This window comes from Hyaena hyaena, unplaced genomic scaffold (genome assembly GCF_003009895.1).
Source record: "Hyaena hyaena isolate Hyena2069 unplaced genomic scaffold, ASM300989v1 scaffold_2, whole genome shotgun sequence".
Classification (NCBI taxonomy): Eukaryota; Metazoa; Chordata; class Mammalia; order Carnivora; family Hyaenidae; genus Hyaena; species Hyaena hyaena.
This window is the reverse complement of record NW_024080634.1, coordinates 6347400-6375360: the sequence shown is the minus strand read 5'-3', so window position 1 is coordinate 6375360 and position 27961 is coordinate 6347400. Positions and strand designations below refer to the sequence as shown.

Sequence of the window (27961 nt, the reverse complement as noted above, 5' to 3'; positions counted from 1 at the left end):
TAAACATCATAAAAGCCATCTATGAGAAGCCTTCAGCTAACTTCATCCTCAACGGGGAAAACCTGAGAGCTTTCCCCCTGAGATCAGGAACACGACAGGGATGTCCACTCTCACCACTGTTGTTTAACATAGTGCTGGAAGTCCTGGCATCAGCCATCAGACAACAAAAGGAAATCAAAGGCATCAGAATTGGCAAAGAAGAAGTCAAACTTTCACTTTTAGCAGACAACATGATACTCTACATAGAAAACTTGACAGACTTCACCAGAAGCCTAGTAGAACTGATCCGTGAATTCAGCAAAGTTGCAGAATACAAAATCAACATACAGAAATCAGTTGCATTTTTATACACCAACAATGAAGCAACAGAAAGAGAAATCAAGAAACTGATCCCATTCACAACTGCACACACACACACAAACCATAAAATACCTAGGAATAAACCTAACCAAAGATATAAGAGATCTGTATGATGAAAACTATAGAAAACTTATAAAGGAAATTGGAGAAGACACAAAGAAATGGAAAAACATTCCATACTCATTGGTCGGAAGAATAAATATTGTTAAAATGTCATTACTACCCAAAGCAATCTACACATTCAACGCAATCCCAATCAAAATTGCACCAGCATTCTTCTCAAAACTAGAACAAACTATCCTCAAATTTGTATGGAACCACAAAAGACCCTGAATAGACAAAGTAATCTTGAAGAAGAAACCAAAACGGGAGGCATCACCACCCCAGACTTTAGCCTCTACTACAAAGCTGCAATCATCAAGACAGTATGGTATTGGCACAAAAACAGACACATAGACCAATGGAATATAATAGAGAACTCAGAATTGGACCCAAAAATGTACAGCCAACTAATCTTTGATAAAGCAGGAGAGAGTATCCATCAAATGGAAAAAAGATAGCCTCTTCAATAGATGGTGCTGGGAGAACTGGATAGCAACATGCAGAGGAATGAAACTAGATCATTTTTTCACACCATACACAAAAATAAACTCACAATGGATAAAGGACCTGAATGTGAGACAGGAAACCACCAAAACCCTAGAGGAGAAAGCAGGAAACAACCTCCTTGACCTCAACCGCAGCAATTTCTTACTTGACACATCCTCAAAAGCAAGGGAATCAAGAGCAAAAATGAACTATTGGGACCTCATCAAGATTAAAAGCTTCTGCACAGCAAAGGAAACAATCCATAAAACTAATCAGCAACTGACAGAATGGGAAAAGATAGTTGCAAATGACATATCAGATAAAGGGCTAGTATCCAAAATCTATAAGGAACTCACCAAACTCCACACCTGAAAAACAAACAACCCAGTGAAGAAACGGACAGAAGATATGAACACACTTCTCCAAAGAGGACATCCAGATGGCCAACAGACACATGAAACGATGCTCAGCATCCCTCCTCATCAGGGAAATACAAATCAAAACCACACTGAGATACCACCTCACGCCAGTCAGAGTGGCTAAAATGAGCAAATCAGAGGACTCGATGCTGGCGAGGATGTGGAGAAATGGGCACCCTCCTACACTGTTGGTGGGAATGTAAAATGGTGCAGCCCCTCTGGAAAACAGTGTGCAGGTTCCTTGGGAAATTAACACTAGAACTCCCCTATGACCCAGCAATAGCACTGCTAGGAATTTACCCAAGGGACACAGTAGTGCTGATGCATAGGGGCACATGGGCCCCAATGTTCACAGCAGCACTCTCAACAATAGCCAAAACATGGAAAGAGCCTAAGTGTCCATCAACTGATGAATGGATCAAGAAGATGTGGTTTATCTATACAATGGAATACTACATGGCAATGAGAAAAGAATGAAATCTGGCCATGTGTAGCAACATGGATGGAACTTGATGGTGTTATGCTGAGTGAAATAAGTCAGGCAGGGAAGGACAAATACCATATGTTTGCACGTATAGGAGGTTTAGGAGGAACTTAACGGAGGACCGTGGGGGAGAAGAAGGGGAAAAATAATTGAGGAGAGGGAGGGAGGAAAGCCATTAGAAACTCTTGGATGCCGAGAACAAACTGAGGGCTGATGGGGTTTGGGGGGTGGGGAAGGGGATGATGGTCATGGAGGAGGGCACTTGTGGGGATTAGCATGGGGTGTTATATGGAAACCAACTTGACAATAAACTATTAAAAAAAAAAGAAATGAAAACATATATCCACAGGTATTCATGGCAGAGATTCATCGCAGCATTATTCATATAATCAAAAAGTAGGAAAAAAAAGTCCATCAACTGATGAGTGGATAAATAAAATGTGATACTGCCATACAATACAATATTACTCGGCAGTAAAATGGAATGAAGTACTGACATGTGTCGCATGGATGGATGTACATGGATGAACCCTGAAAACTTTATGCTAAGTGAAAGCAGGCAGTTATAAAAAACCACACGGAGTACGACTCCATTTATATAAAATGCCCAGGATAGGCAGATCCACAGAGTATACGAGTGGTTGCCTAGGGCAGGGGGAGGGAGGAGAATGGAGAGTGACTGGTAGTGGGTATGAGATTTCTTCTGGAGGTGATGAAAATGTTCTGAATTTAGACTGTGGTGATGGCTGTGCAACTGTGTGAGTATACCACAAACATAGAACAGTATACTTAAATGGGTGAATTTTATGTAAATGAATTATATCTCAACAAAAATGTTAACAAAAATAATTACCATATAATATAGTGAGGCATTTATTAACAAAGATCTTGAACCAAGGCTGACTGAGGTTGCCATCAGCAACATCAGCTGCCTTAAGAAAGTGATGGGGCATGAGCTAGGCAGGCCCAAAGGATGAGAAGAAGTGAGCCAGGCTTGGAGAGAAAGGCCACTTGAGGCAGAAGGGACAGTGCAAGGAAAAGAGCCAGAAGTGAGAAAATCACAGGACAAAAGCTATCCATTAAGTATAGAGGATAATGCAGAGAACTAGTACAGGAGAAGGTGGAAGATGGAAGTAGGTACCAATCCAGAAGGGTTTTTAAGCTCTTAACTACTGAATGTTAGTGAATTTTGGTGCTGACCTACTGTAGCAGAGGGACAGCATTCACAGCCCCATCCTTATCTATAGCCTTTGTCACAGGACCATCCAGGTCCCTTCCATAAAGAGCAGTCTCTCTTCACTACCCTGTGAATCTGGGCTGGCTATGTGACTTGCTTTATCTAATGGGTATTAGCAGACCTGATGTCAGCAGAGGCCTGAGAAGTGCTTGTGTGACCGTCCTTGCTTGCCCTTGCACTTACTAGAAGAAGAAAGACACACAGAGCAGAGCTGGTTGCTCCAATCATCCCAGCTGAGGCCATTCTAGATCATTTCATAGCCAGGTGACCCCACATATATGAGCAAGTAAGCCAAGAACAACAGAGCTTTAGCGGTGTACCCCAGCCCAGCCCAACTGGGATAAACCAACCCACAGACTCACACACTTAATGTGTGCTGTTGCAGGTCCCTAAGGTTTTGTGGGTGGGTGCTACTTAGCATTATGATGGCAATTAATTGATACACCTATACTGCTTGTTAAGTACTGAGAAATGTTTTTCAACTAGTTTTGGAACTGACATTCTTTTAGGGAAGGACAAAAGCAAGGGATCTAGAGCTTGACACTCACTAAGTGTTCTGCCACTTAGTACTGGTATCATTTCCAGCAAGTTGCATCTGCTGCTCCTGCCTCCATATCCTGAACAGTAAAATGGAGACGAAACTAGTGACTATAACATTAGCATACTATGATTATTTGAGACCAAATTAAATAATCCATGTAAAAAGCTTTACAATTGAGTATGGCACATAATGTGCTCCATAAATGTTAGATTAAAAACGATGAACTCAGGGAGCCTGTGTGAACTTAGTTAAGTGTCTGACTCTTGATCTCAGCTCAGGTCATGATCTCATGATTCATGGGATCAATCCCCTCATCAGGCTTGGTGCTGACAGTGGAGAGCCTGCTTGGGATTCATTCCCTCTCTGCTCGTCCCCCACTCATCTCCTCCCACAATAAATAGATAACCTTAAAAAAAAAAAAAAAAAGGTCTGAGGAGCACCTGGGTGGCTCAGTCGGTTAAGTGTGTCCGACCGTTGATTTCAGGTGAGGTCTTGATTCCACAGTTTGTGGGATCGAGCCTTGTTCAGGCAGCATGCTGACAGTAAGGAGCCTGCTTGGGATTCTCTCTCACTCTCTGCTCCTCCCCTGTTTGTGTGCTCGCTCACTCGCTCTCTCTCAAAATAAGTAAATAAACTTAAAAAAAAAAAAAAAAGGCTGAACTTGGCAAAGACAATGACTGAACAGGAGAACCCACCTCTACACAGATGTGGGCTGAGGACTTTTTAGCAGGCAGGGCCCAAGATTCTGTTTTGATGTAAAGATAGGACAAAGTTTCAAGATTCTCCTCCATAACTTATTCTAGGCCAAAATCATTTTGATTATGTTTCAAGACCCAAAGTCAACTTAAATACCCATCTTAGCTATATGAAAATCTCATTAAAGTGCCTTAAGAACATATGTCCTAGGGACAATGAGCAGTGATTGCTTAATGGGTACAACAGGGTTTCTCTTTGGCATTATGACAATGGTTCTGGAATTAGATAGTGGTAATGGTCATATTACATCGTGAGTATACTGAAAGCCACTGAATTACATACTTTATAATGATTAAAATGGTGAATTTTATCTTTTTTTTTTAATGTTTTTTATTTATTTCTAGGAGAGAGAGAGAGAGAGAGAGAGCGTGATCAGGGGAAGGTCAGAGAGAGAGGGAGTCACAGACTGAAACAGGCTCCAGGCTCTGAGCTGGCAGTCAGCACAGAGCCCGACGCGGGGCTAGAACCCACAAACCGCGAGATCATGAACTAAGTGAAAGTCGGACGCTTAACCGACTAAGCCACCCAGGTGCCCCTGGTGAATTTTATCTTAATAAATTAGAAAGAACATATAAACCCTTGAGCAATACTACAATCGGTTATAATCTGCCAACTGCAAGTTAGAGGTACATTAAAAACAACAGGAGATTCTGACTTTAGAAGAGGTATTTTCCTCTGACATAACAGATAACTGGCCTATTAAGGCCATTCCCAGTTCATAATAAAACCCCATCCACTATATACAATAGCTAGCTCAGATTTTTATCGATGTTTTTTATGTGTCAAGCACTCTTTAACTGCTTTGTAAACAATGTTCTGAGTAGGGGCATAGGTGGAATTTTGGGTGGGATGATTCCTCCTTCAACTATACTTAGCATCTCTAGACAGTCCTACCCTTGTCCAGCCATACCTGTGAGTCCTCAAAAACCTATGAAGTACGGATTGTATTACTAACGAGGAAGCTGAGGGTCAAAGAGGTTAAGTAAACTAAGGTCACAAAGGTTATCAGATGGTAGTGCTGGAGTTCAACCTAGGCAGCCTGACTGAAGCCTGAGCTCGGAAACATTTGCTATTGCTGGTCTATCTCTTCCCTATAGAGCAAAGGGTGGTTGTGTCTAACAGAGCCATTATGTGGTATCAAGCAACTTTCAAGCAAAAGTATTAGCTGATAACCTCAGTGATCTAGAGTCAAAGGTCATGGGAAAGATCGATAAAAGCCACAAATTTCCTTTTATGTCTATAGAAGATTTCTCCAATAAGCTAATTATGAACAAAATCATGATTAATAAAGAAATGGCCACATCTACATCCCATCTGCTCCTGTGTAGACAATAACCTAAAAACACAGATGAGCAACTTATCCTGACAGGAAACAGGCCTACATTTTATATGGGAACTCAAACAACCTAACAGGCCTAAAATCTGGGAACTAAATAATGGCTCTTTTAAAAAACAGACCGGCTACACTCTTAGGACCCACAACCTGAACACAGACCTAGAACCTCGGTGAAGTTAAAAAAAGCACATAAAAGCCCAGTCAGAGCTGCTGCTTCCTAGCAGCCCTCCACTGGAGGCACCTGATTTACTGTGAAGTTCTTGGTCAAGTGTACAAAGAAAGATGCCTTGAGAAACTGCATAAATACAGGACCCAGTCAGACCAGCAGTTTATAAAGCTGGACAGGCCTCTGCCACAGAGAAGGAAAGCTGGCTCACCAGATGCCCACCTAAGGCAGCAGAGTCTGAAAATCTGCTCTCATCAGTTGAGGGGCTGTAAGCATTCTTACCTGGATTTAGTAAAACTGAATTTTACTGAGGCAATAGAAAGTTTATAAAAATATTTTATGCTGTGAAGCTTCCAGACAGCTTATTCAGATTAGTGTTCTATGAGCAACTACTGCGCAGCGATTTATTTTTGCTCCTTTTCTCCTGTCCCAATCAGAAAGATCTCATTCGACCAGGCAACTGACCAGAAAGTCTGGTTTCTTCAATTCTTCGCACCCTTCAAATCTCCCCTGTCCCATCCCAAGTGAAAACAAGTTATAACAGGTATGTTTTTGCTATTATAACAGTTACCTTTACAAACTGACCCTTTTCTTCTGGGTGTACTTAAATACCAGTAATTTCCTGATTAAGGTCCCACTAAGCTGGTCCAGACTTCTGGAACAAATTCTTACCTTTTTGTGTTTAACTGAAGTGTAGTTGACATACAATGTTGAATTTGTTTCAGGTGTATAAGACAGTGAATTGGCAATTCTATACATTAGGCAATGCTTACCACAATAAGTGTAAATCCTTCCTTTCTTAAATTAACTAATATCCGCTTGTTATGTCTGTACAGAAGACCTCAGTTTTTAAAAAGAAACACACTAGGAAACCTTTACATCTATACTTCATTTCCCCACCAATTCAGTTTAGCCTTGCCACTAATTCATATTGTTCCAAGAGCCAGTTACTTATGACTGTATTCCATCTCAGCTGATGGAATTCAAGATCAATTCAAGATGGTCTAGGTGATTTTACAGATCTAATATGCCTAAGTTCCACGTATTATTCCTACGTTTCCTCCAGAGTAAGACGATGATAATAGCAGTAGTAGAAATAATAGTGGCAGGCAATACTTATAGAGCCCTTGCTACACACTAGGCAGTTTTAAGTCCTTTGCAAGTATTAACCTAGCCCCAAGAAATGGGAGCTACTGTCACCTAAATTTTCCAGGTACGAAACTAAAGCACAAAAAAGTTAAGTAACTTGCCCAAGATGAGAACTAGTATGGACTCAAGCCTGAATGTGAACCCCGTGGGTCTGACCCCAAGGTTCACGCTACAAATCACGAATGCTACACTGCCTCTCATATAAACAACGATTAACTTAGAACTCAGTCACCAGAAAACAGGTTTAGTAAATGAAGCAAACTGAGTATAAATAAATGAAAACCCAGATTCACAGCCCCTTTCTTATATGGCAACATGCAGAGGTTCTAAAACACTGCAAAAACACTGCCACATCAATATGTCACAGAGAAATTTAAAAAGGCATTATTAAGAAAAACTCCTCTGTTCAGCCAGCAATGCTGTGACCCAGCTAACTGAGGCCACTGAAGTACAGACCTCCTGATCATGCCACACGCTACTAAGCAGAAGTTTCAGACAGAATCACCTTGTTTTCTTCTGAGTTCCTTCTCAACTTTTCTTCCAGGTCCTTGGTCTCTTCCGAGACCTTGAGTTTAATCTGCTCATAATTTTCACACGCTTCCTTAAGCTGCTCTTGTAAAACCTGGCTCTCCTTCTCGATCTGTGAAAGATCTCCCTAAAAATAAATTACAAAATTATCTATGAAAAATAGTTTAAAATACCTATTTCTCACCTTGTTCCAAACATTCTCTTAAAATAAACACAAGAGAAAAAGAGGCAGATGAAAATTTACACGGGAAATGTCATGATAATGCAAGAATTAAAAACTCTTAAACACTGTTCAGCAAAGCCAGCTCTTTTTAAAGTACAATTATTCATATTACTGTAATTCATAATGAAACATTTCAATCTGTACTATAATTAGTTCCAAATATTTGTTTTAAAAGGGCTCGGTATTAAATCAAGAGTATGATGTGACTATCATTCTCCATGATTAACATCAAGAACTATTTATTAGGCTTAAAAAGCCGTATGTACATATGCATTTTAGATACAAACAAAACATACTTTGACCCTACTTTTAAGTATTTCAAATGGACAGTTGTAAAAATGACAAGTTAAAATTATCAATGATTTGCAGTTATGTAACTATCCCTTGGACCAGCTTAAAAAGCAAAAACAAAAACAGAAGCCATGTTGCAACGTGAAATATTGTCCAACAACAAATGTCATTTATGTGTTTTTTAAAAACCATTCATTCTGAAAGTAAGTAAGTAAATAAAAATAAAAACCTTTCATTCTGAGGGGTACTGGGACGGCTCAGTCAGTTAAACATTGGGCTTCGGCTCAGGTCATGATCCCGTGGTCCATGAGTTTGAGCTCTGAGCCAGGCTCTGTGTCTCAGAACCTAGAGCCTGCTTCTATTCTGTCCCCCTTTCTCTCTCTGTCCCGCCCCCAGTTGTGCTCTGTCTCTCTCTCTCCCCCCAAAATAAATAAGCATCTAAACATTTTTTTAAAAACCTTTTATTCTGGGGCGCCTGGGTGGCTTAGTCGGTTAAGCGTCCGACTTTCGCTTAGGTCATGATCTCGCGGTTCGTGGGTTCTAGCCCCGCTTCTGGCTCTGTGCTGACTGCCAGCTCAGAGCCTGGAGCCTGTTTCAGTCTGTGACTCCCTCTCTCTCTGACCCTCCCCTGCTCATGCTATCTTTCTCTCTCCTAGAAATAAATAAAAATCTTAAAAAAAAAAAAATAAAATAAAAACCTTTTATTCTGCTAAGATAGTCGGCAATCACACCTGTGTGTGAAAGGCATCTTGGCGAGCTGGCAACTCCGCCAAGCAGCTGACTGACAGCTGTCCCCAGCTGCCAGCGCCTTAGCAGCCACACCTGTAAATCTATCCTAGGGCATATCTAGGTTCATCTTTCCCCACCTCCTGCACTTCAGCATCTTCCAAATTTAAAAAGGCAGAGAATCAAGGTTTTGAAATTCAGTGAATTATCAGTTAGAGAACTATGCGCCGTGGCCAGTATGTGTTAGGTTATTAATCTTTTCCAATTAATTTACAGAAATTTTGTATGTCAGACAAGGCAATTAGTTCTCTATCTGTCCTATGCTGCAAATAATTTTCCTAGTTTCTCATTTGTGTTTTAACATCATGTGAGTATTTGTCCATATACAAACACATGCCATGCATATGTACACACAGGTTATAGATGTGTATATACGAACACATACTTTCTGTCATACTGTTTATTAATCTCACGGAAAAAAATCCCCCTTTCTTCTAGGTAAATTGTGGGTCTGCTTTTTAATATTTAAATCTTTGATCTGTCTGGAAATTTACTTTGGTATATGGAAATGAGGTGGGGAGCCAAATTAATTTTTTCTAGACAGGCAACCCATTTCTCCTAATACCACATATTTAATAAACTACTTTCTGCTCACTAATACCATTTTTATTTATTATGCCTTAAATTTCTATATTCTTTGGTTCTATGGTCTCTTATTCTAATGGCCTACTTATGTGCTAAAATAGATTCATATTACACTTTGCTATCTAGATGTACAACTCCCTTTCTTGTGATTTTTTTTCTCCATGGGCATTCCTGATGTTTATTCTTCTATGTGAAGTTTAGATTCAATCTGTCCAGTTTCAGATAAACCCTGTGCAGGAGCCAGTCACCAAGGTGGCCCTCAAGGTCCTCACCTCTTTGATATTTATACCCTTGCACAGTCCTCTCCTACGATGTATCAAGGTTGCTGGGTTGGTCTGTGTGACTAAGAGAATACATAAGAAGTGACAGAGAGTGACTTCCTAAAGTAGGTCATGAACGCTACTACTACTTCTGCCTTGGACCAACCACTCTGGGGAAAGCCAGGCCCCATGAGGACACTCAAGTGGTCCTGTATAGAGGTCCACAGGCAAGGAACTGAAGCCCCCACCAAAAGTCAGCAGCAACTTGTTAGCTGTGGGAGTGAGTCATCTTGGAAACAGAGCCTCCAACCCCAGCTACCCTTTGCAGACGACCAGACGAGCCCTGGTCTGTATCGTGGCTGCGAGTCCTCAGCAACAGCCAGAAACAGCAGCTGAACTGCTCAACTGCTGACTCAGATGCTGTGAGATAATAAATGGTTTTTGTTGTCTTAAGGCACAAGGTTTTAAGGTAATTTGTTAGGCAGCAATGGGTAACTAATACACTTTGTTCATGACCATACTGGAACTACATTAAAAGCTTTAGGGAGAACCAGTCTCTTCACAATAATTGATCATCTTATTCAATAGTTTTCATTTATGTAAGTCTTTTGTGTGTTTCTCAGCAGCATTCTGAAGTTTTTTCATAGACTTAAGTATTTTATCTTTTTGTTGCTATTAAAAATGGAACTTCCTCTTCTAGTGTATTTTGCAACAGACTGTTGCTTATAAATGGAAAAGTATTATATCTAGTCACCCTTCTGAATTCTCTTAACAGTTTTTGGTATTGTATTTTCAGTTGACTGTTTTTAATCTTCCAGATACACAATGTTAGCCTCCATAAGAAATAATACTTACACTTCCTCTTTTGCAATCTTATTTCTTTCTCTTATTTAATTTTGTCAGTTGTTATCTTCAGGATAATAAAATACTAACAGTGATGTTTCACCTGTAAGTGAGATGAAGGCTTTGGCTTGAGAAAAAGATATCAGTTTGTGGAGAAGTATTCGTCTTTTCCCATATTATTATGAGTTTTAGTCAAGAAGGTGAATTGAATTTTATCTGACACCTTTCAGAAACTATGGCATTAGCCAAATAACTTCTCTTAAGATACATTAACACAGTATATTAATAGATTTTCTAACTGAGTCATTCTTACAATGGTGAAAATTTTTATTATAATACTTTCTGAATCATTCACATGAATAAGCTCTTACTTATAAATTAATACAGGCTCATTATACTAGTTAAATTAATAAAGACATTATATTTTGAAATAAATAAGCTAGGAAAAAACCACCTTTTTTTCTACCTCTCTTTCCTAAATTCAATAAAAGCAATTTTTTTGTTATGTTCTAAAGCTTATTCCATGGTAACATTTCATACGGAATTAGCAGACTTCAAAATAGTTCTAGTTCATCTAGTTATAATGAAAACTAAAAAGCCTTCAGTCTAATTAATTCTGGACTCACCTGTTGTGCCTCAAAAGGATCGTATGGCTCAGTATTGACTTCTTGATGTGTTATATTCCAAGACACCTTTGGGGCAAAACAAACACTTAAATTCAATTAATCTCAACTGCTGTGGTAAAATAAATCCATTACATAATGACATTTTAAGACATGCTTACAATTTTTTCGAGGTGCATTTTATTTATTTATTTATTTTACAATTTCAATAACGTTCCCTTTCTACAAATTCTTATATTAGGAAAGAGCTATCATGTAGAAGTAGTAAAAACAAAAATGATTTTGGTTCACTGCTCTTAGCGTGTTCTTTCTAAGCTTTCTAGAGAACAGAAAATGTCATGAGGAGGGGGATAATCCAACAAGGGCCTAATGAATTCATGCCTGATAAAGTGAACTACAGAAGAACATAAACTTATTCTCATGCTTGTTAGTAACTTTTATTCACATCCCTTTGGTTTCTCTCCACCTGGTTGTCTTTTAAGAGAAACTGGTCACATGTAGCCCAGACTCTGCTTTTTGGGGCCACCTGTGCAAAAAGTGTATTTCCTTTCATTCTTCCTACAGCAAGTCTCCTCACAGCAGGAACCCCAAGTTGGGAGGCTTCCTGGTCTAGGAATACTGGGTGGGTAAGCTGCTGTGTCATGGCTTCAATGTTACTATAGAAATAAACTACATCCTCTTGGGGGGGAGGGGGCGCCATTATTAAGGTGACGTTTTGGCTCCATCTACTGATTCCTCTATCTCACTTCTCAATCGGTACAAAACTTGGTTAGGGAAGAAGGGTATTATTTACTAGACCCAAAAATTCTTTCTGAATTCCCTATCATGCCCTACAAAAGGGTTCACATTTTTAAAACATTTCCAGGCAAAAGATTTCATAACCATTATAAAGTCAATGATTTAAAAGAATTTTAGTAAAGGACAATGAAAGATGAAAAGGAAAATTTAACTTCAGTACTAAGATGACTTTTTTCTATTTAAGTCTTACCTGTACAGCAGCCATTTGTGTATGTGGAATATTTGTTACTTCATCAGTACTTTCTGGATTTACTTCCCACTTGTTGGCAGAATTTCCCCAGGGACCTTCATGTCTGGTAGACCCACTGAGGGCTGTGTCGGCACCGTTCACGCTGCACTGTGTCTTTACTGACGCTTCCAAAGGGTCCTGAAGGATCTGTGTTTTAGGGGCAATCTGGTTACCAGGAGGCGCATTCTCAGCCTTCAATTGATGACCCTCAAAATACACAGCAGCACTTTCATCTGGTCTGTCACTGGCTACAAACGATGGCACCACTGGTATTGATCTTTGCAGCTGATATTCAGAAGGGACGCTGGCTAGAGGTGTATAAATGTTAGTGTACTGGGGTAAACTGGGTAACACGTTTATATATGTTGGTGGTGTCTGGGTAATGTCAAATCCCCGAAAGGGAAGGTATGTACAGTATCCTGTGACCAAATGGGGTTGAGTCCAGTAGGTTGGTTTCACATCCTCAGAAGCTGGTTTGGGAGAATTACAGGATACTTGCTTGGGACCGGCATCCTCAGACACTGATGTGGGGGAATCAGAAGAGACCTTCTCGGGCTTCTCATCCTCTGAAACTGATCTAGAATTATCAGCCACTGGTTCCGGCTTCACAGCTTCACAGGTTGGTTGTGGAGAATTAACAGATACAGGTTTGGGATTCATGTCCTCAGAAGTTGGTGCTGAAGATAACTCAGATACTGGTTTGGACTTTACATCTGGTTTAAATTCCCTAGCAGTTGGATTCAGTGGTAGTTTAACTCGTAAATACTCCCCTGGTTTTGAAATTTCTTCCACTTTTGTCTTAATGTTTTTCTTCTTTCTCTTTTTCTTGAGCCGTAATGCAACTTTCTTCAACGCAATACAGTTGTCAATCACAACAAAACGGGGGCATCCCAGGAGAAAAGATTTCAAACCTCCGGCTTTTTCTAGTATCTGTCGAGTTTCTTCTGGGAAGAATTCATATTCTTCAGAGAACATTTTATTACTCATGTCCAAGGGACCATGCTCCTCCAACAACTGAGAGAAATAACTTGGAAAAAATTTATGTTTACATGTTATTACAAGGAAGTATTTATACATTTTCATTTGAAAAAAAGATTTCCCCCAAAATTCTCCCAAAGAAAAACACTATTTCAGTTCCAACTGATCTCAATACCTCTCCAACAAACATATTATACTCATATTAAATCTGACAAAAGCTAAATACAATCAGTGATAGTCTAGAAACAAAATTTTGTTTATCCCTCAGAGAATAATCCTTAAAAGATTGGGGGGAAGAAACAAAAAGGGATTAAGAAGTTATTTCACAGATTTCAATTACATAATTATACAATCTATTTTAAAAGTAATGAAAGAAAATGTATTGAAGAAAAATAACAAGAATGTCAAATGAGAAATCAAATTTTATTAAAATCCTATTGGAATTTACATACAGTAAGTCTCTTAACATTTTTCTGTTTAGGAATATGCAATGATTCAGAGGTACTGGAACTAATCACATCTGATCAATAAACCAACATAAACGAAACAAAACAAAAAATAAAACCAATAGAGTACAGGATCAGACACACAGTAATCTACCTCCAGTCCTAGACTGGGGTGCACTCCAGTTAAGGGGTTATTTTCTTTTCCCATTCTTGTGTCAGGCTCAAAGAGCCTTCCTCTTCCATTAGAATTTGGGATTCTGTCTATAACAATGGCACACCTAGCAGCAGACACATACCATGCAACTTCAAAGAAATAGAGCATCCACATTTTTTCCACTGCCTAAGTAGCAATGAATTTTTCAAACACTGAGGCAGAATAAAATTTAACAAGGGCCCCAAACCCAAAGGGAAAGAGTGCTAAAACCATAGTGTGAATAAAATTTTTATAGTTACTATTATTTGAAATGCAACACAAAAATGAACTTTAACTCTATTCTTCTTTCTAGCCTTGAAAAATCATCTCTGTAAGGTATACACTGGGTCCAAAGTAGCATAAATATGGTATCTTCATAACCAGTGTTTTACAGGGATTAGCATCTGTCCATCAATGCACAGAGCAGCGGCACTGGTATGCCTGCTTAGCAGACATGAAAGAGGCCAAAGCTCGAATGCAAGACGCTAGAGACAACTGAAATGAGAAGGCTGACTCCACTTCTGCCAAGTTAAACAAGATGCATCTCTCTCATCATCGCTCCTGTTCAAAGTCTCAGACTCTAAAAGGAACAGTGTTCCTGCAATTCAGAACCTGAGGCAAAAACGGGACACATGAGACATCAGTTTAAAAAAGAAAAAAAAGGCTAATTATACAAGAGAGATGAATAGTTCTTGTGTTGTTATGTTACACAGGCAAGCACGTGTTTATTTGTGTACATATTTTCACACTTGGATGATGACCATCAGTGTCTGAAATGGTCATGGCTGGCCTTCCATAGTGCCTTTACATGTCACTGCCAGCACAGAAGCAAGGGACAGGATGAAGAAAACATTTCGGAAAGCATGCCCACCCTAGCAGGCTGGCGGCGGTCCTTTGACAAATCACTGTTTTATACAAGCTCATGATTCTTACTTCACAAAGTCATTGTCTACAATACACAGTGATCAGACCAATGACGCAGCTCTCCTGCTACTTGTAAGCTGCACAAAAGGACTGTGTATTCTACTCTGTCTGCAATCTTCCACAGTGCTTTACCCTAAATGGTTAATAAGTCATGGTGGAATAATTAATATCATGAAAGAGGTGGTAGGAAGAGTTAATGCAGAATGTTACCCACTGAAATACAATTCCCTTCAACTCTCTAAAATCATAAAATGTTAGAACTGGAAGGGGGTCAAGTCAATTACATACCAATCAGTCTAATCCCCACCTTCACAGTGGAATACCTGAGTCAGGATAAAGTTAAAAGCAGTTATCCCAATATTCTGGATTCCCTGTCTAACATTTTTTTCTACTCTACACTCTTGTCATATACAAAATTTTAGTTTTATTTTTCTTTCTTTTACCCACTGGCCACTAAAAGAAATCATTCTTTCTTTTAAAGTTTTTATTCATTTATTCATTTAAGTAATCTCTACACCCAACATGAGGCTTGAACTCACAACCCTGAGATCAAGAGCTGCACACTCCTCCGACTGAACCAGCCAGGTGCCCCTAAAAGAAACCGTTCTTAGGCTCATCATCATATGTCTACTTTGAAAATTCAGAGAAAGAAATGTTTTGAGGTGTAACTTCCTGTAAGTTTTTGACTTTAAAGTTTTATCTCAAAATACATCAGCCTATTTTCTTCCTCATAAAGTTATTTAATTTCCTCCCACTTATAACAGTAATAAATTCTTTAAGAAGCAAGGTCCTGACAATGACACAGTTTAGCTTCAGTTCTGGATGCTTGAAGCAAAGTCTGCCATATTTTAAGAAATACCAGTGTTGTTTTATAGCTGCTTCCATGGGGTCAGCCAGGAGTTCTCTGGAAATATGATTTGCTCAGCATTTCAACTCTAAAGAAAAACCATGAAGAGGGACCCAGGAGCATAACCAGACTGAAGAGGAAAGAAGCAACTGAGGAAAGCAGAAGCAAGGACTAAATTATGGATGACTAACAGTTTTCTGTAAGAATAACTAGGTCTTAAGCTAATTTCCTACTGCAGATCTTAGCCCTCAGTTTCTCTTAAGGAATGTAGCATGTACTACTTAATAATACCAAACACAAAATGGTAACTGTTTCCTAGATTTTCCTGAACACTTCACTCCATTATTTTATCTACCCTACTCAGACTTGATTTCATATTCACATTCTTTTTTTAAAAAATTTTTTAATGTTTTATTTATTTCTGAGAGAGAGAGAGAGAGAGAGAGACAGACAGACAGACAGAATCTGAAAAAGGCTCCAGGCTCTGAGCTAGCCTTCAGCACAGAGCCTGTCGCTGGGCTCGAACCCATGAACCATGAGATCATGACCTGAGCCAAAGTCGGACCTTAACCAACTGAGCCACCCAGGTGCCCCTCATATCCACATTTTCAATTCCAAAGTTAACAGCCAAAGTTACTTAAAAAGAAAAGTCTGTTTCTCTTTTATTACGTCAATGTCAAGAAGTCAAGTCTCCAATACAATACAGAGATACATGGTCCCATTATCTTCACTATCATTCCAGCAGGAGTAATGATGGGATCCTGGTATCCTTATGACCCAATAAAAGGAAAATACTTCAACAAACTACATTGCTGGTCACTGGACTTATGAGATGCTAAACAACCGCATCGGTCAACAAAAGAACAATGAGATCAAATGATCAAACGACTCCTTGTCAAATGTAGAACTCCCCCCTTATCCACAAGAGAGATTTCTATGACCCCTGGGGATGCCTGAAACCACGGACAGGACTGAGCCCTATGTGTACTGTTCTCTCCTACACATATACACCTATGATAAAGTTTTAAGTTATAAATTAGGTGCAATAAGAAATCAACAGCAATAACTAAAAATAGAACAGTTACGATAATAAACTGTAATAAAAGTTACGTGAATGTGGTCTCTCTCTCTCTCTCTCTAAATCTTAGTGCACTGTCCTCAGCCTTCTTGTGAGGACGGGGGATGACAAAATGCCTCTGAGATGAGATGAAGTGAGGTGAGTGATGCAGGCACCGTGACGTAACATTAGGCCACTACTGGCCTTCTGACAACATGTCAGGAGGACCATCTGCTTCCAGACTGTGGCTGACCGCAGGTAAGTGAAACCTCAGAAAGCAAAGCCAAGGACAAGGGAGGAGTACTGTATACCCTGGAATCCGTGATAAACGCTTATGGCTGGAAACTTTTCCAGTTCTATCAGCACATACCAGGGTCAGGCTTAGAGACAAAGTATCTATATTAGCAGCTCAAACTGCCAAAACCAATAATCATTAGTATTCTGAATTTATTTATTTTATTTACTTTATTTAACTTATCTATGTATTTATTTATTTATAAATCTATCTATCTATCTATCTATCTATCTATCTATCTATCTATCTATCAATCAAAGGTCCTGGCTGCCCTCAAGAACCAGAATCTGGCCAGACCACTGTGGTCTTTTTGTTTTTTAAATGTTTATTTATTTATTTTGAGAGGGAACGAGAGAGGGAGGGAGGGGGAGAGAGAGAGAGGGAGAAGGAGAAGGAGAGGGGAAGAGAGAGAGAGAGAGAGAATGAGATGGGGTGCACAGGGGAGGGGCAGAGAGAGAATCCTAGACAGGCTCTGCACTCAGTGTAGAGCCCGATGTAGGGCCCCCACCATCTCAAGAATCGTGAGATCATGATCTGAGCTGAAACCAAGAGTTGGATGCTCAACCGACAGAGCCACCCAGGAGCTCCAAGATTCTAAATTTAAAACTAAAAACACTCAGTTAACTTTGTGTACTACACGACAAAAGCTGTAAAAAATACTTATCTTCCCTACTCTGTGAGCCAATAAATGACTCCTTTAATAAGCACAAGGGGGGTGCCTGGGTGGCTCAGTCGGTTGAACATCCAACTTCGGCTCAGTTCATGATCTCTCAGTTTGTGGGTTTGAGCCCTGCATCAGCCTCCATGCTGACAGCTCAGAGCCTGGAGCCTCCTTCGGATTCTGTGTATCCCTTTCTCTCTGCCCCTCCCCCGCTAGCACTCTGTCGGTCTCTCGAAAATAAACAAACATTAAAAAAAATTTTTTTTAACTATAAAAACAATAAGCACATGGGACACAAATTAAACAATGTGCAATCTTAACTGGAAGCTTCAGTATGAAATAATATTTGTATAAATGTGTAACTACTTACTCATACAGAGTTGAACATTTTTGTTTTGGGTTAATATCCCACAGTTTCTTATTACGGACAACATATTCACTACTGTGCTGTTCATACATAGCTTCAAATTCTTCTACATCTTGCCGAAGGTGGTCAGGTACCACAAATGGACCTGCAGAATTTGGATTGCGTTTGCTGATAAAAGAAAAAAAAACAATTTTGTGAATCCTAAACTTTGAGGTGACCCAGAATATTTAAATTAAAACAAAAATAGTAACATATGACTCAGCTTTACAATGCAAAAAAACACTACCAGAAAATTAAATGCAGAAAAGTTACCCTCCCACAATTATAAATCTGTAGCCTCCAAGTAAGCACTTTTAATTAACTACTTATTCTTGCTTCCAAAGAAATTTTTTGAAACTTGTGGTTTTAAAAGTATCAATGTTACATTAATTTTAACTTGTTAAAGATTCTATTATAACTGTTATTAATTTAAGTTAAAGTGAGATTGGAACCAGTAAGACACTTAACAAAAAGATTCTTTTTCTAAAGTATAAGATTCTAGCATTCTAAAAAGATGTAGCAGTTTGTGAGTTCGAAAACAAGACGACCAGGTTTAATTCCTGGCTCAGATATGCACAAGCTTCCGGTTCTTGGGCACATCACTCAACTACACTGTGCATGAGTCACCCTATCTGTAAAATGCACATGCTAACAGTACTTACCTCCCAGGGTGAAGAATAGTTTCAATGAGTTTGTACATGTTAAAGCCCACAGAATAGTACCTGGTACGTAAGTGCTATCTAAGTATGGGCTATTACTATTTTAACTTAAAATAATTCCTCCATTTAAAGAATCCATGAAAATGTGCAAAAGCAGCTCTTAGGACAACTCCTTTAAGGAACGTGAAAAAAAAATTATGGGTTTCTGGTTCATAAAGGAATATGACAAAAAGGCCTTTACTACTCACTACTTTTATTTCTTAAGTCTGTTTCCTGAAAACTCTGTTTCAACAACTAGATGCCACCGAAAATCACTCACATCTAAGGTTACACCACAACATCACATATGGCTTCCAAAACATCTTCCTCTCAATTATAGCAAGTATGCCAGAAATTATTAATAGGACATCCTCTTCACTGAACATTTTAAAGATGATTTCCTAGGACTTTCCCATAGTATCTTGCACATAGTAAGTTCCCAAACTTACATTCTAACGAATGTCATTAGCCCAATGATTTTAATGTAGTCTGCGGGCATTCTTAGCGCTGACAAGCCGTATTATAAAACCAACCAAGGGGGATTACACTAGGCTGTCATAACAGATGCACAGATTTAGACAGTGAAGTTAGGGAAATAAAACAAGTTTAAATTATGTTAAATTAATACCACTTGGTAAGTTAATACAATTGAATTAAAATCTGAAGCACACATTTTTAATTGTACTTACCTGTGGTCTTCAACTGAAGTGACAGTCTCATTATTTGGTGTTACTGAAGCTGTTCCGGACCCCACTAACATAGGCTAGTTTAAAAGACACAAAAATGAAAATGATTTTCTACCTTAAAATTCCATGAAAAATATTAGCATTAAAACAGATGAATGCTTATATAAATATGCATGCAAACTGGCGATATATAAGACTTATCTAAATTTTCTTGTGAACAGGAACACAAAAGTAATGAAAGTTTCAACAGCCACAAATAGGCCCAAATTAACATTCAGGTGGCTTCCAATGCTCCAAAAAACCTCAAATGTCAAAGATAAAAAGCCAAGTTTTAGCAGAACTTACAAACAGCTGCTCTCATCCTCCCTAGTATCCGTTCACTGTCTCAACGGCTGCCCTCCTTCCTGAGCACACACGTATATGACAGCCATGAAGAACCCACCAGAAGATAAATAACACCCTATTTATCTCATGCGCATGAAGCAAATCTTTACATTAAGTCCTAAGAAAAGTCTTTTGATACAAAGTACTTCAAAATATCCCCAAGAACTGGCTAATTTTAATTTATACATTCAATTATTTTAGACAAAAATTAATACAAAATGTACTCCATACCTTTGAATCTTTTGGCTTCTTTTTCTTGCCTTTATTTTTCATCTTGGCAGAATTAAACTGGAAAAATGGGGGAAAAAAACAATGAACACTCAAATAATAGTGTGATGAAGCTCCGTATAAAGATAATCATACTGGTTTTAGCCACAAGTTGAATATACACAAAGTGCTGAACAAAAATAACACTTCATATGTTAGCCCTAGTGTTATGATTTATAATACAAAATAAGAGAAAGCCTAATGATGACTGATGTTATAATGAAAAGTGCTTCAAAAAATGTTTAATGTTTTATTTCTGAGAGAGAAGGGGAGAAAGTGTGTGTGTGCATATGCAAAGGAGGGGCAGAGAAAGGAAAAGACACAGAATCCCAAGCAGGCTCTGTACTGTCAGCCCAGAACCCTATGTAGGGCTTGATCTCATGAACCATGAGATCATAACCTGAGCTGAAATCAAGAATCGGATGCTTAACTGACTGAACCACCCCTTGCTCCAACATTTTAAACTCATTTATAGTAAGATTTATGTTATTTCAAGTAATTAATCAGTCTTTTAGAGTAATTTCAATTATATGCTACTGCCATTTCAATGACAGTCCTTTTCTTAAGGTAAATTAGACACTACCCCTGGCCAACTCTAGGGCACAGTGGACTTCAAAGACATTTAACTTCCCACTGGGTGTGTTAGCTGTGTTTCCACACTTAGCTGGGCAGAACTTCACAAGCAGATTAAGAAAAAGTTTCAAGGACAGATGACCTGATCCTAAATATCAGGAAACAAGCATCTTTCTCTTTGAAAACTGCTACAACCTACTAAGAAAAGCAACTCTGGAATTATTTTAATTTAAACTCAGTTTGGAGCCATTCAAAACAAAGTCTCTTTGTTTTCCTTACAGAGCAAAACACTGGAATTTTAATCATTACAGATGGCTTTTCATTTTTGTGCTAGGAGTTGACTCAACTCCTTCCCTATTTCTGAGATTAACAATTATTAGTTGCAAAACTTTATGGACAGTGTCTAATTTAAGCTTCTAGACATTGCTGATTGCTGACTGTCACTCTAATTCCAAGAGGAAGACTGACCTTAACATTCTATAAATGAGTATACGTTAGCCAGAAATCCTCCATATTTGGTTCTACAATGCCATCTGTGATGTAAATAAACACTGGCCTGGGGACTCCTCTCTTCCTTGGGCTAATCCAAATTGACACATGACATTTAAAGCAATCAGATAACTTACCGGCACATCACCGCTGTCTTGTTTCCTTAACACAGTACAGCGGCTGTCTGTAGGAAAATACCGATAATTTGTGAGAAAATGAAAATTTTACACTGACAACACACTAAAGCCTTAAAGAAAATCACCCGAGATACTACTATCATCAGCGACGTTCTGCTCCTTATTTGGCTTTGACATCAGTTTAGTTTAGAAACCAAGGGCAAATGGCCCATTAAATGGTAACCAACTACAAAGAACCACAAAATGTCAGTGAATCCAGTTCAGCAAAATTTGAGTGCTTTCTAGATGTCAAAATCTGTGCTAGGTGCTGCAAATACAAAGATGCAGAGGATAATCCCTGTCAAAGATAAGCTTGTATTCTATAGCTTATGTTCTGCAAAATACCCGAACAGGCAAATACATGTAACCCAGTGTGTCAAGTGCCTCAATAAATAACAATGGAAACAAAGCTGATGGAATAATACAGTTTTCAAGGACAAAGTCCCGATGATAGGCCAGGGAGGACTCAGAGGGAGATGTAATATAAAACTGAGACTTGATATAAATAAGCAAAGGGCTAGGATGTGGCTGGAGGCAATGCAGGAGCAAAGACATGAGGCAGGAAAGTACGATGCAGACATCGCCTCCTCTGCAGGGCAATGTTTTCTTAAATGTTACACATTAAACCCTTTACTAATAAATTCTGCCCACTTAATACGCAACCTTTGCCATGAAACTGTTAAAGTACCTAAGATGAGAACAGTATGGTATGCAGTCAGGGTAACATACCCATTTAAGTATCTCTACAACACTTGGTTCAACAGAGTAAAAAGATTCTATGACATTAAAAAAAAAAAAAAAAAATCACTATTCTTAATCACTAACTGGCCCACATAAGCTGGCTGTACCAAGATTCCCACTATTTTTTTAAGTATTAAATAAGCTGGGTCCTTCACAGATATTTTCCTCCCTGAGATCAGATATAATATAAACGGAAACTCAGTGCACATACCCATTATATCAAAGAACTCATCTAAAGCATTATGCAGCACTGGGAACTTGTCTCTGTGCTCCTCCAGCAGCCATATTAAACATCGTGCTTCCTTCAACGACGTTGGCTCATAGAAATAATCAAGTTGCTTTCCTTCTATAGAGGCTAGTTTATGACCATATTTCTCATTCCAGAGAAAAGTCATGATGCTAAAATCAAGCTCCTTAAGAGATGCTCCATAACGAGAAAAAAAAGGTCCTGTGGCATCTAAACCTGTAATAAAAACAAAATCTAAATCAGAAAAGGGGAAACTCATTTACAGTAAAATCACATCCAGTCTTACATCTCTGAAAGCAGTTCAATTAGAGTTTGCTTATATTTTCAGTGAAAAACACATATTTGAACATAAACTTGTTCAAGCTATTTTGCATTTTAGGAAGACCACTTAACACTGATAAACTAATGACAATCATTCTTACCTATTAGTTGAATAAGGTGGGCCAAAGGCTTCTTACATAATAGCTGATATATTTTAAGCTTATAAGGTTATTTTTATTAGACTTAGGCAATAAAAGCAAGGCATTAAATTCCTTTAAAAATATAACAACTTTTCACTAATTCAAAATGATATTCATTCTAATTAGTACAAGCTAGCAAGATTTTAGTGCTTTTCTATATATCTTCCATAGTAATAAAACACCAATAATATGCAAAAGCTTCCCAAATGCCTTTAAAACAGAAAATGGGTAAACCCCGCCCCCCAACACCTCCATTAATGGCTCTCCCTATCCTCCTCCAAAATGAGGATGGTCACTATTCTCACTGTTATTCTACTTTCTAACTGATTAGAGAAAGAGGTGGCTGTAAACTCATACTGGTACTGAAGGGATGGTGAGCCCTAACCTTACTAATAGCCACCAAAAGACAAAGGCTGGTGCTGTTCTGTCTTCCCACATGCCTCTAATACAGCACGGTCACCTCTTGTGTTGGCCAGGGTTTATCAGTTGGCAAATGAAGCAGACTGCTGGGTCAAAATTACCTTGGATGGCTGTTTCTTCCAGATGTAAACAGTTACCTTGCAGAGATCATGATGCATGAAAAACATGCTCATTGAACAGAAGGCAAGAGATCTCTTCTAGTATTAAAATGTTAATCTCTTCCCATATTTCATATCATCACCTGACCTCTCATGCTAAATATGGACATGATGTGACTCCACGGTATAGACTTTTATTGAGAAGGAAGTAAAATTCCAGGAATTGGAAATTACTTGCCTTAAATAAATATGAGCTTTACATTAGGGCTATAGGACACAGCCTTACTTTAATTAACATGCTTGAAGTCATTTAAATAGAAAACTGCAACTTTAAATAACATGCATGCATACTTATCAAAATGATACTTTAATCTTCAGAATAAATGTGAATTATATCAAAAGGCCACATTAACATTTCCATCAGTGAGCCCTAAGGCTCAAATGCTATAGTTTACCTAAAAGAATAGCAGCAGGTACTCTTGCCCAGGTGGGCATAACCAGAAAGCCTATTTCTCCTGAGTCTATCTTCCAAAGCAGATTAGAGTGAGAATAACATTATAATATATTATTAACAGATGCTAATGACAACCTGATCACTTAATTGTAATTTTCTGGGACCAGAAAGCCATTCAGACCTATGCTCAAGACAGCAACACTTAGCTATCAATAATGTCGAGCTTGCTTCCATCTTACTTTGTTCCCACTGACAGAAATTTATCAATATACTCTCTGACTCTAGCATTCTAACAGCTCCATGTCCCTAACAACTCCAGCAGGTCGGGGTGACTTGCAAAGGCCTGGCAGGCTCACTCTTTGGACTGCTCCACTGTGGCTCCTGCTGGCCTATCCCACTGCCAACTGAATCATCCACCGTTGGAGGCCAGCTGCCATCACGGTCACCAAGGTAAACAGCGCCCTGGTAGGGACCCAGAGAAATCTCAATCCAGTGTTAGGCACAACTCTATCTGCAGTTGCTTTCTGTGGTCCCCTCATGGTCTGGAGTTGTTCAGGGGGCAGGAGAGGGTCTTCCTTGACCAAGTTAGGAAAATCAGGAACAATACCAGAGTTTTATAATCCTGATCCAACCTCAGAAAAGTTTTCTCATAATCTTTAGATATGGATTTGCCTTCAGTGACCCTAAGCAATTAGTTGCATCCATCTTCTAAGTTTTCTAAAGAATCTGTCTACACAACTGCACAATCCCAGAGGGCACTGGGACAGCTGCCTGGGGCAGGGGAGAGAGTTGCTATTTACCCATGTGTGTGCCTGGTATTCACTTAGTTTACACATTTACAGGTAGTTTAGCAAAACACAGGACTGGATTTTCTAACTGACTGAACGTTCTTGTTTATACCTTCTGAAAAAGCAACTTATCTATAACTGTAACCTATCCATAAAATAACCTAAATTGTGAGTTGGAAGGAAACAGTACTTTTAGCCATACCAGTCTGTGGTCCTACATTTTAAAAACTGATACAAGATAGGGAAACAAGAGGGTTCAGAGGCCGCGATCCTGCTAGTAAGCGGCAGCTCTGGAGTTCAGTGCCATACCGAAGCTGTTCAGTTTCTGGATCCAGGCAGCTAATTTTGGCTCCACTTCTTTAAGCTCGCTCAAAACATGCAGAAATATCCTGGTCTTTACTCTATTCTTCTCTTGAATCAAGTGATGAATGACATAGTCCACTGCTTCATTTAGAAAATTTCTGCTAGAAAAACAGGTTGTGTAGTCTTCTGTGCTTAAAACCTTCCAAGAAAGCAATTCTTTGAGAAGCTTGGAAGTGTTCAGAATACCAGATTTGATCTTGTCAGCATACTGCTTTATGCACTGCAGAATTCTGTCATCAAGGAACTGGCAACTCTGAACTTTGTCTATAGTGTCTAAGGATAAAGCAAAGCGGTCAGTTAAAGTGAGCTACTGGGCCAATTTGCAAAGACAGAAACTGAGAAAGAAATAATATAACATTACATAAGAACACAGAGTACAGTTCAGAGGGATTCTTCATGTTTTAAATAAACTCAGCATATTTTAAATTTGGAAAATAATTACCTAACAATATGTTTGAAAACAAAGCTCACATTAAACCAACCATATCAAAAGTGAAGTATCTTCTCTCTTTCACTCTGTACCACTCTTGTAACTCAGTTCCTCCAAAATAGGGTTACTTTCCTCAACAGTTCTAACCTAGCCTCATCAACATTTATCTCTAATAACTATGCTTAATCACTAAGAATGCAAAGAGTTTTTTCTGGAGTTGAAGGGATCATTTATTCATGAATTCAATTAATATTTGGTAGTTATTGTTATGTTTTTCATCTTATTACTGGATCCCAAACCACAGGATCCCATGGAGGTGATTCCAGGCTGGAAAATTACTCAGAAGCTCATCTTCCCGACCCAGGTATCTCCCTTACAGATGGCCATTTAGCCTCTTGAAGCACGCAAAGTTAAAACACAAACATTCACCAAAGACTTTTACAGCAAGAAAGATAATTTTGATGACTGGTGAAACATTAAACAACAAGAGGAAATATTTCATTTTGGGAACAGCCAGCACAGGAGAAAACGAGAAAGAATCACTTCCTCCAGCTGAAAACTGGATGCCGTCCTGGGGGTGTAATGTACAGCACAGTGACTACAGTCGTTACGACTGTACTAACATTTGAAAGTAGTTACCAGAAGAGTGGATCTTGAAAGTTCTGGTCATGAGAAAAAAATTTCTGTAACTATGTATGGCGATGGAAGTTAACTGGTCTGTGGTGATCATTCTGCAATATATACAAATATGCAACATATACATCATATTGTACACCTAAAACTAGTATAATGTTATGTCATTTATTCCTCAATTAAAAAAAAAATAAGAAAAAATCTGGGGAGGGGGGCGCGCCTGGGTGGCTCAGTTGGTTAAGCTTCTGATGCTTGGTTTTGGCTCAGGTCATAATATCACAGTTTTGTGAGTTTGAGCCTCACATCGGGTTTTACATTACAGCACAGAGCCTGCTTGGAATTCTCTTTCTGTCCCTCCCCTACTCGCGCTGTCTCTGTCTCTCTCAAAGTAAATAAATCAACTTAAAAACATCTGTTTAAAAAGAGGGATGCCTGGGTGGCTTAGTCGGTTAAGCGTCCGACTTTCGCTTAGGTCATGATCTCGCGGTTCGTGGGTTCGAGCCCCGCGTCGGGCTCTGTGCTGACTGCCAGCTCCGAGCCTGGAGCCTGTTTCAGAGTCTGTATCTCCCTCTCTCTGACCCTCCCCTGCTCATGCTGTCTCTCTCTTTCTCTCTCTCCTAGAAATAAATACAAATATTAAAAAAAAAAAAAAAAAGAAAAAATCTGAAAATAAATATGCTCACAGCAACAGTATCATAACTGAGACATTCCCAAGTAAATCAGGGAATAATGACAAAATGAACGTAAAACAGAAGACTGGGTTAGGTAATCTCTACCGCATCTTTTATGAACGGTTTATTTGAACTCAACATTATTTCAGATAATAGTAGCTAATTCATTCAACGTTTTGGAACCTAAGTCTGCTCGGTGGAGTTCAGAGCACTGCCAAACATACAATATGCATGTCAACTATTATGTCCACCGTCACTTCGGAGATGACACGGACACAGATTTTACCCCATGTTAGTATACTGCTACCCCTGTGTACTGCTTCCAAATTCAGTGCTCTTTACACCAACCTCTCCCCGTCTCAGAGCAACAAAAGAGAGTGAGGGTATTAACGTATTAACTGTACTCTAAATTTCAATTCAGTAACAATTAACACAATGCCCAATAAGACGGACATACTAAGCAAGAATACATTACTCTCTTCATGCCTTGGACTTTAGCATACCTTTTTGCTCTTCAGTTTTGGGTGGATTACTTTCCCTTAAGTCCTCTTCCATTTTTTCTTGTGCTATTTTTTTTGCTTCTTTTTTTTGGAGCTTTCTCTTCAATTTTTTGTCTTCTTTCAGTCTTAGCTTCTCTAGGCTGATAAGCATTTACAATTAGCAGTAATTCTCCTTTGTTATAAACTCAATTAACTATCTTCCTTTGCCTATTACAGAAACCATTCTCCAAGCAGTAAATTAGAAGTTATCCTTTTAATTTAGAATTTGGCCTGTATCTTCTGTTCAATACCAAAAACTGGTGACACATGTTCAGTTAAAATTGGGGTACTTGCGTCATGAAAAAAAGAATACGATGACCAAGTGATTTATAATTAAGGTTGGCATATATAGGTTATACAAATGTTACTACTATGTATGTATGTTACTACTTAGGGTAAACAGAAATAGTAAAAAGTACTCTGCAAGAGAATGCATATGTACACTTATTTCAAAGAAAGATCTCATAGTAAAATATTATTTTCACATCCTAATGATAGCCCACAACATTGGAATTTGGTTGATATGGTTTACAATGAATTCTCTTCAACAAAGAATTCTGTTTTTCTTTTGCTTTTTCTTGGTTGCAAATGATGAAAAAAATCACTTATTAGAATGGAAAGCAGGACCAAAAAGAAAAAAAGGATTGGAATTATTTGATCTAAACAACATTATATACAGAAGTGAATAAACTGATAGTATTCTGACAGTATATTGATTTTTTTAAGGTGAGAAACAGTCATTGGTTCAAAAATATTTCCTGAAGAGAGGTAAAAAAGAAAAATGCTCTTGGAATTAAAGTTTAACTGAGAGCTAAGTGTATAATTTTTATCTAA

At 38.6% G+C, this 27961-nt stretch overlaps 1 protein-coding gene and 1 long non-coding RNA gene across 2 annotated transcripts in view; one reads left to right on the top strand and one right to left on the bottom strand.

Moving 5' to 3' along the window:
- TTC3 (tetratricopeptide repeat domain 3) overlaps nucleotides 1-27961 on the bottom strand; it is a 118726-nt gene that overhangs the window by 32869 nt on the left and 57896 nt on the right. The window contains exons 26-35 of the mRNA XM_039227958.1: nucleotides 27092-27228; nucleotides 24801-25127; nucleotides 22235-22486; nucleotides 21244-21290; nucleotides 20009-20065; nucleotides 19397-19470; nucleotides 17974-18138; nucleotides 12164-13229; nucleotides 11179-11244; nucleotides 7542-7691 (exon numbers count right to left, since the gene is read on the bottom strand). Coding sequence (XP_039083889.1) covers nucleotides 7542-7691; nucleotides 11179-11244; nucleotides 12164-13229; nucleotides 17974-18138; nucleotides 19397-19470; nucleotides 20009-20065; nucleotides 21244-21290; nucleotides 22235-22486; nucleotides 24801-25127; nucleotides 27092-27228 — 2341 coding nt within the window. The remainder of the gene's footprint in view (nucleotides 1-7541; nucleotides 7692-11178; nucleotides 11245-12163; nucleotides 13230-17973; nucleotides 18139-19396; nucleotides 19471-20008; nucleotides 20066-21243; nucleotides 21291-22234; nucleotides 22487-24800; nucleotides 25128-27091; nucleotides 27229-27961) is intronic.
- Nucleotides 16847-26042, top strand: LOC120229202. The gene is made up of 3 exons (XR_005527692.1): nucleotides 16847-16905; nucleotides 24023-24153; nucleotides 25589-26042. It is a non-coding gene; the product is annotated as an uncharacterized LOC120229202 (long non-coding RNA).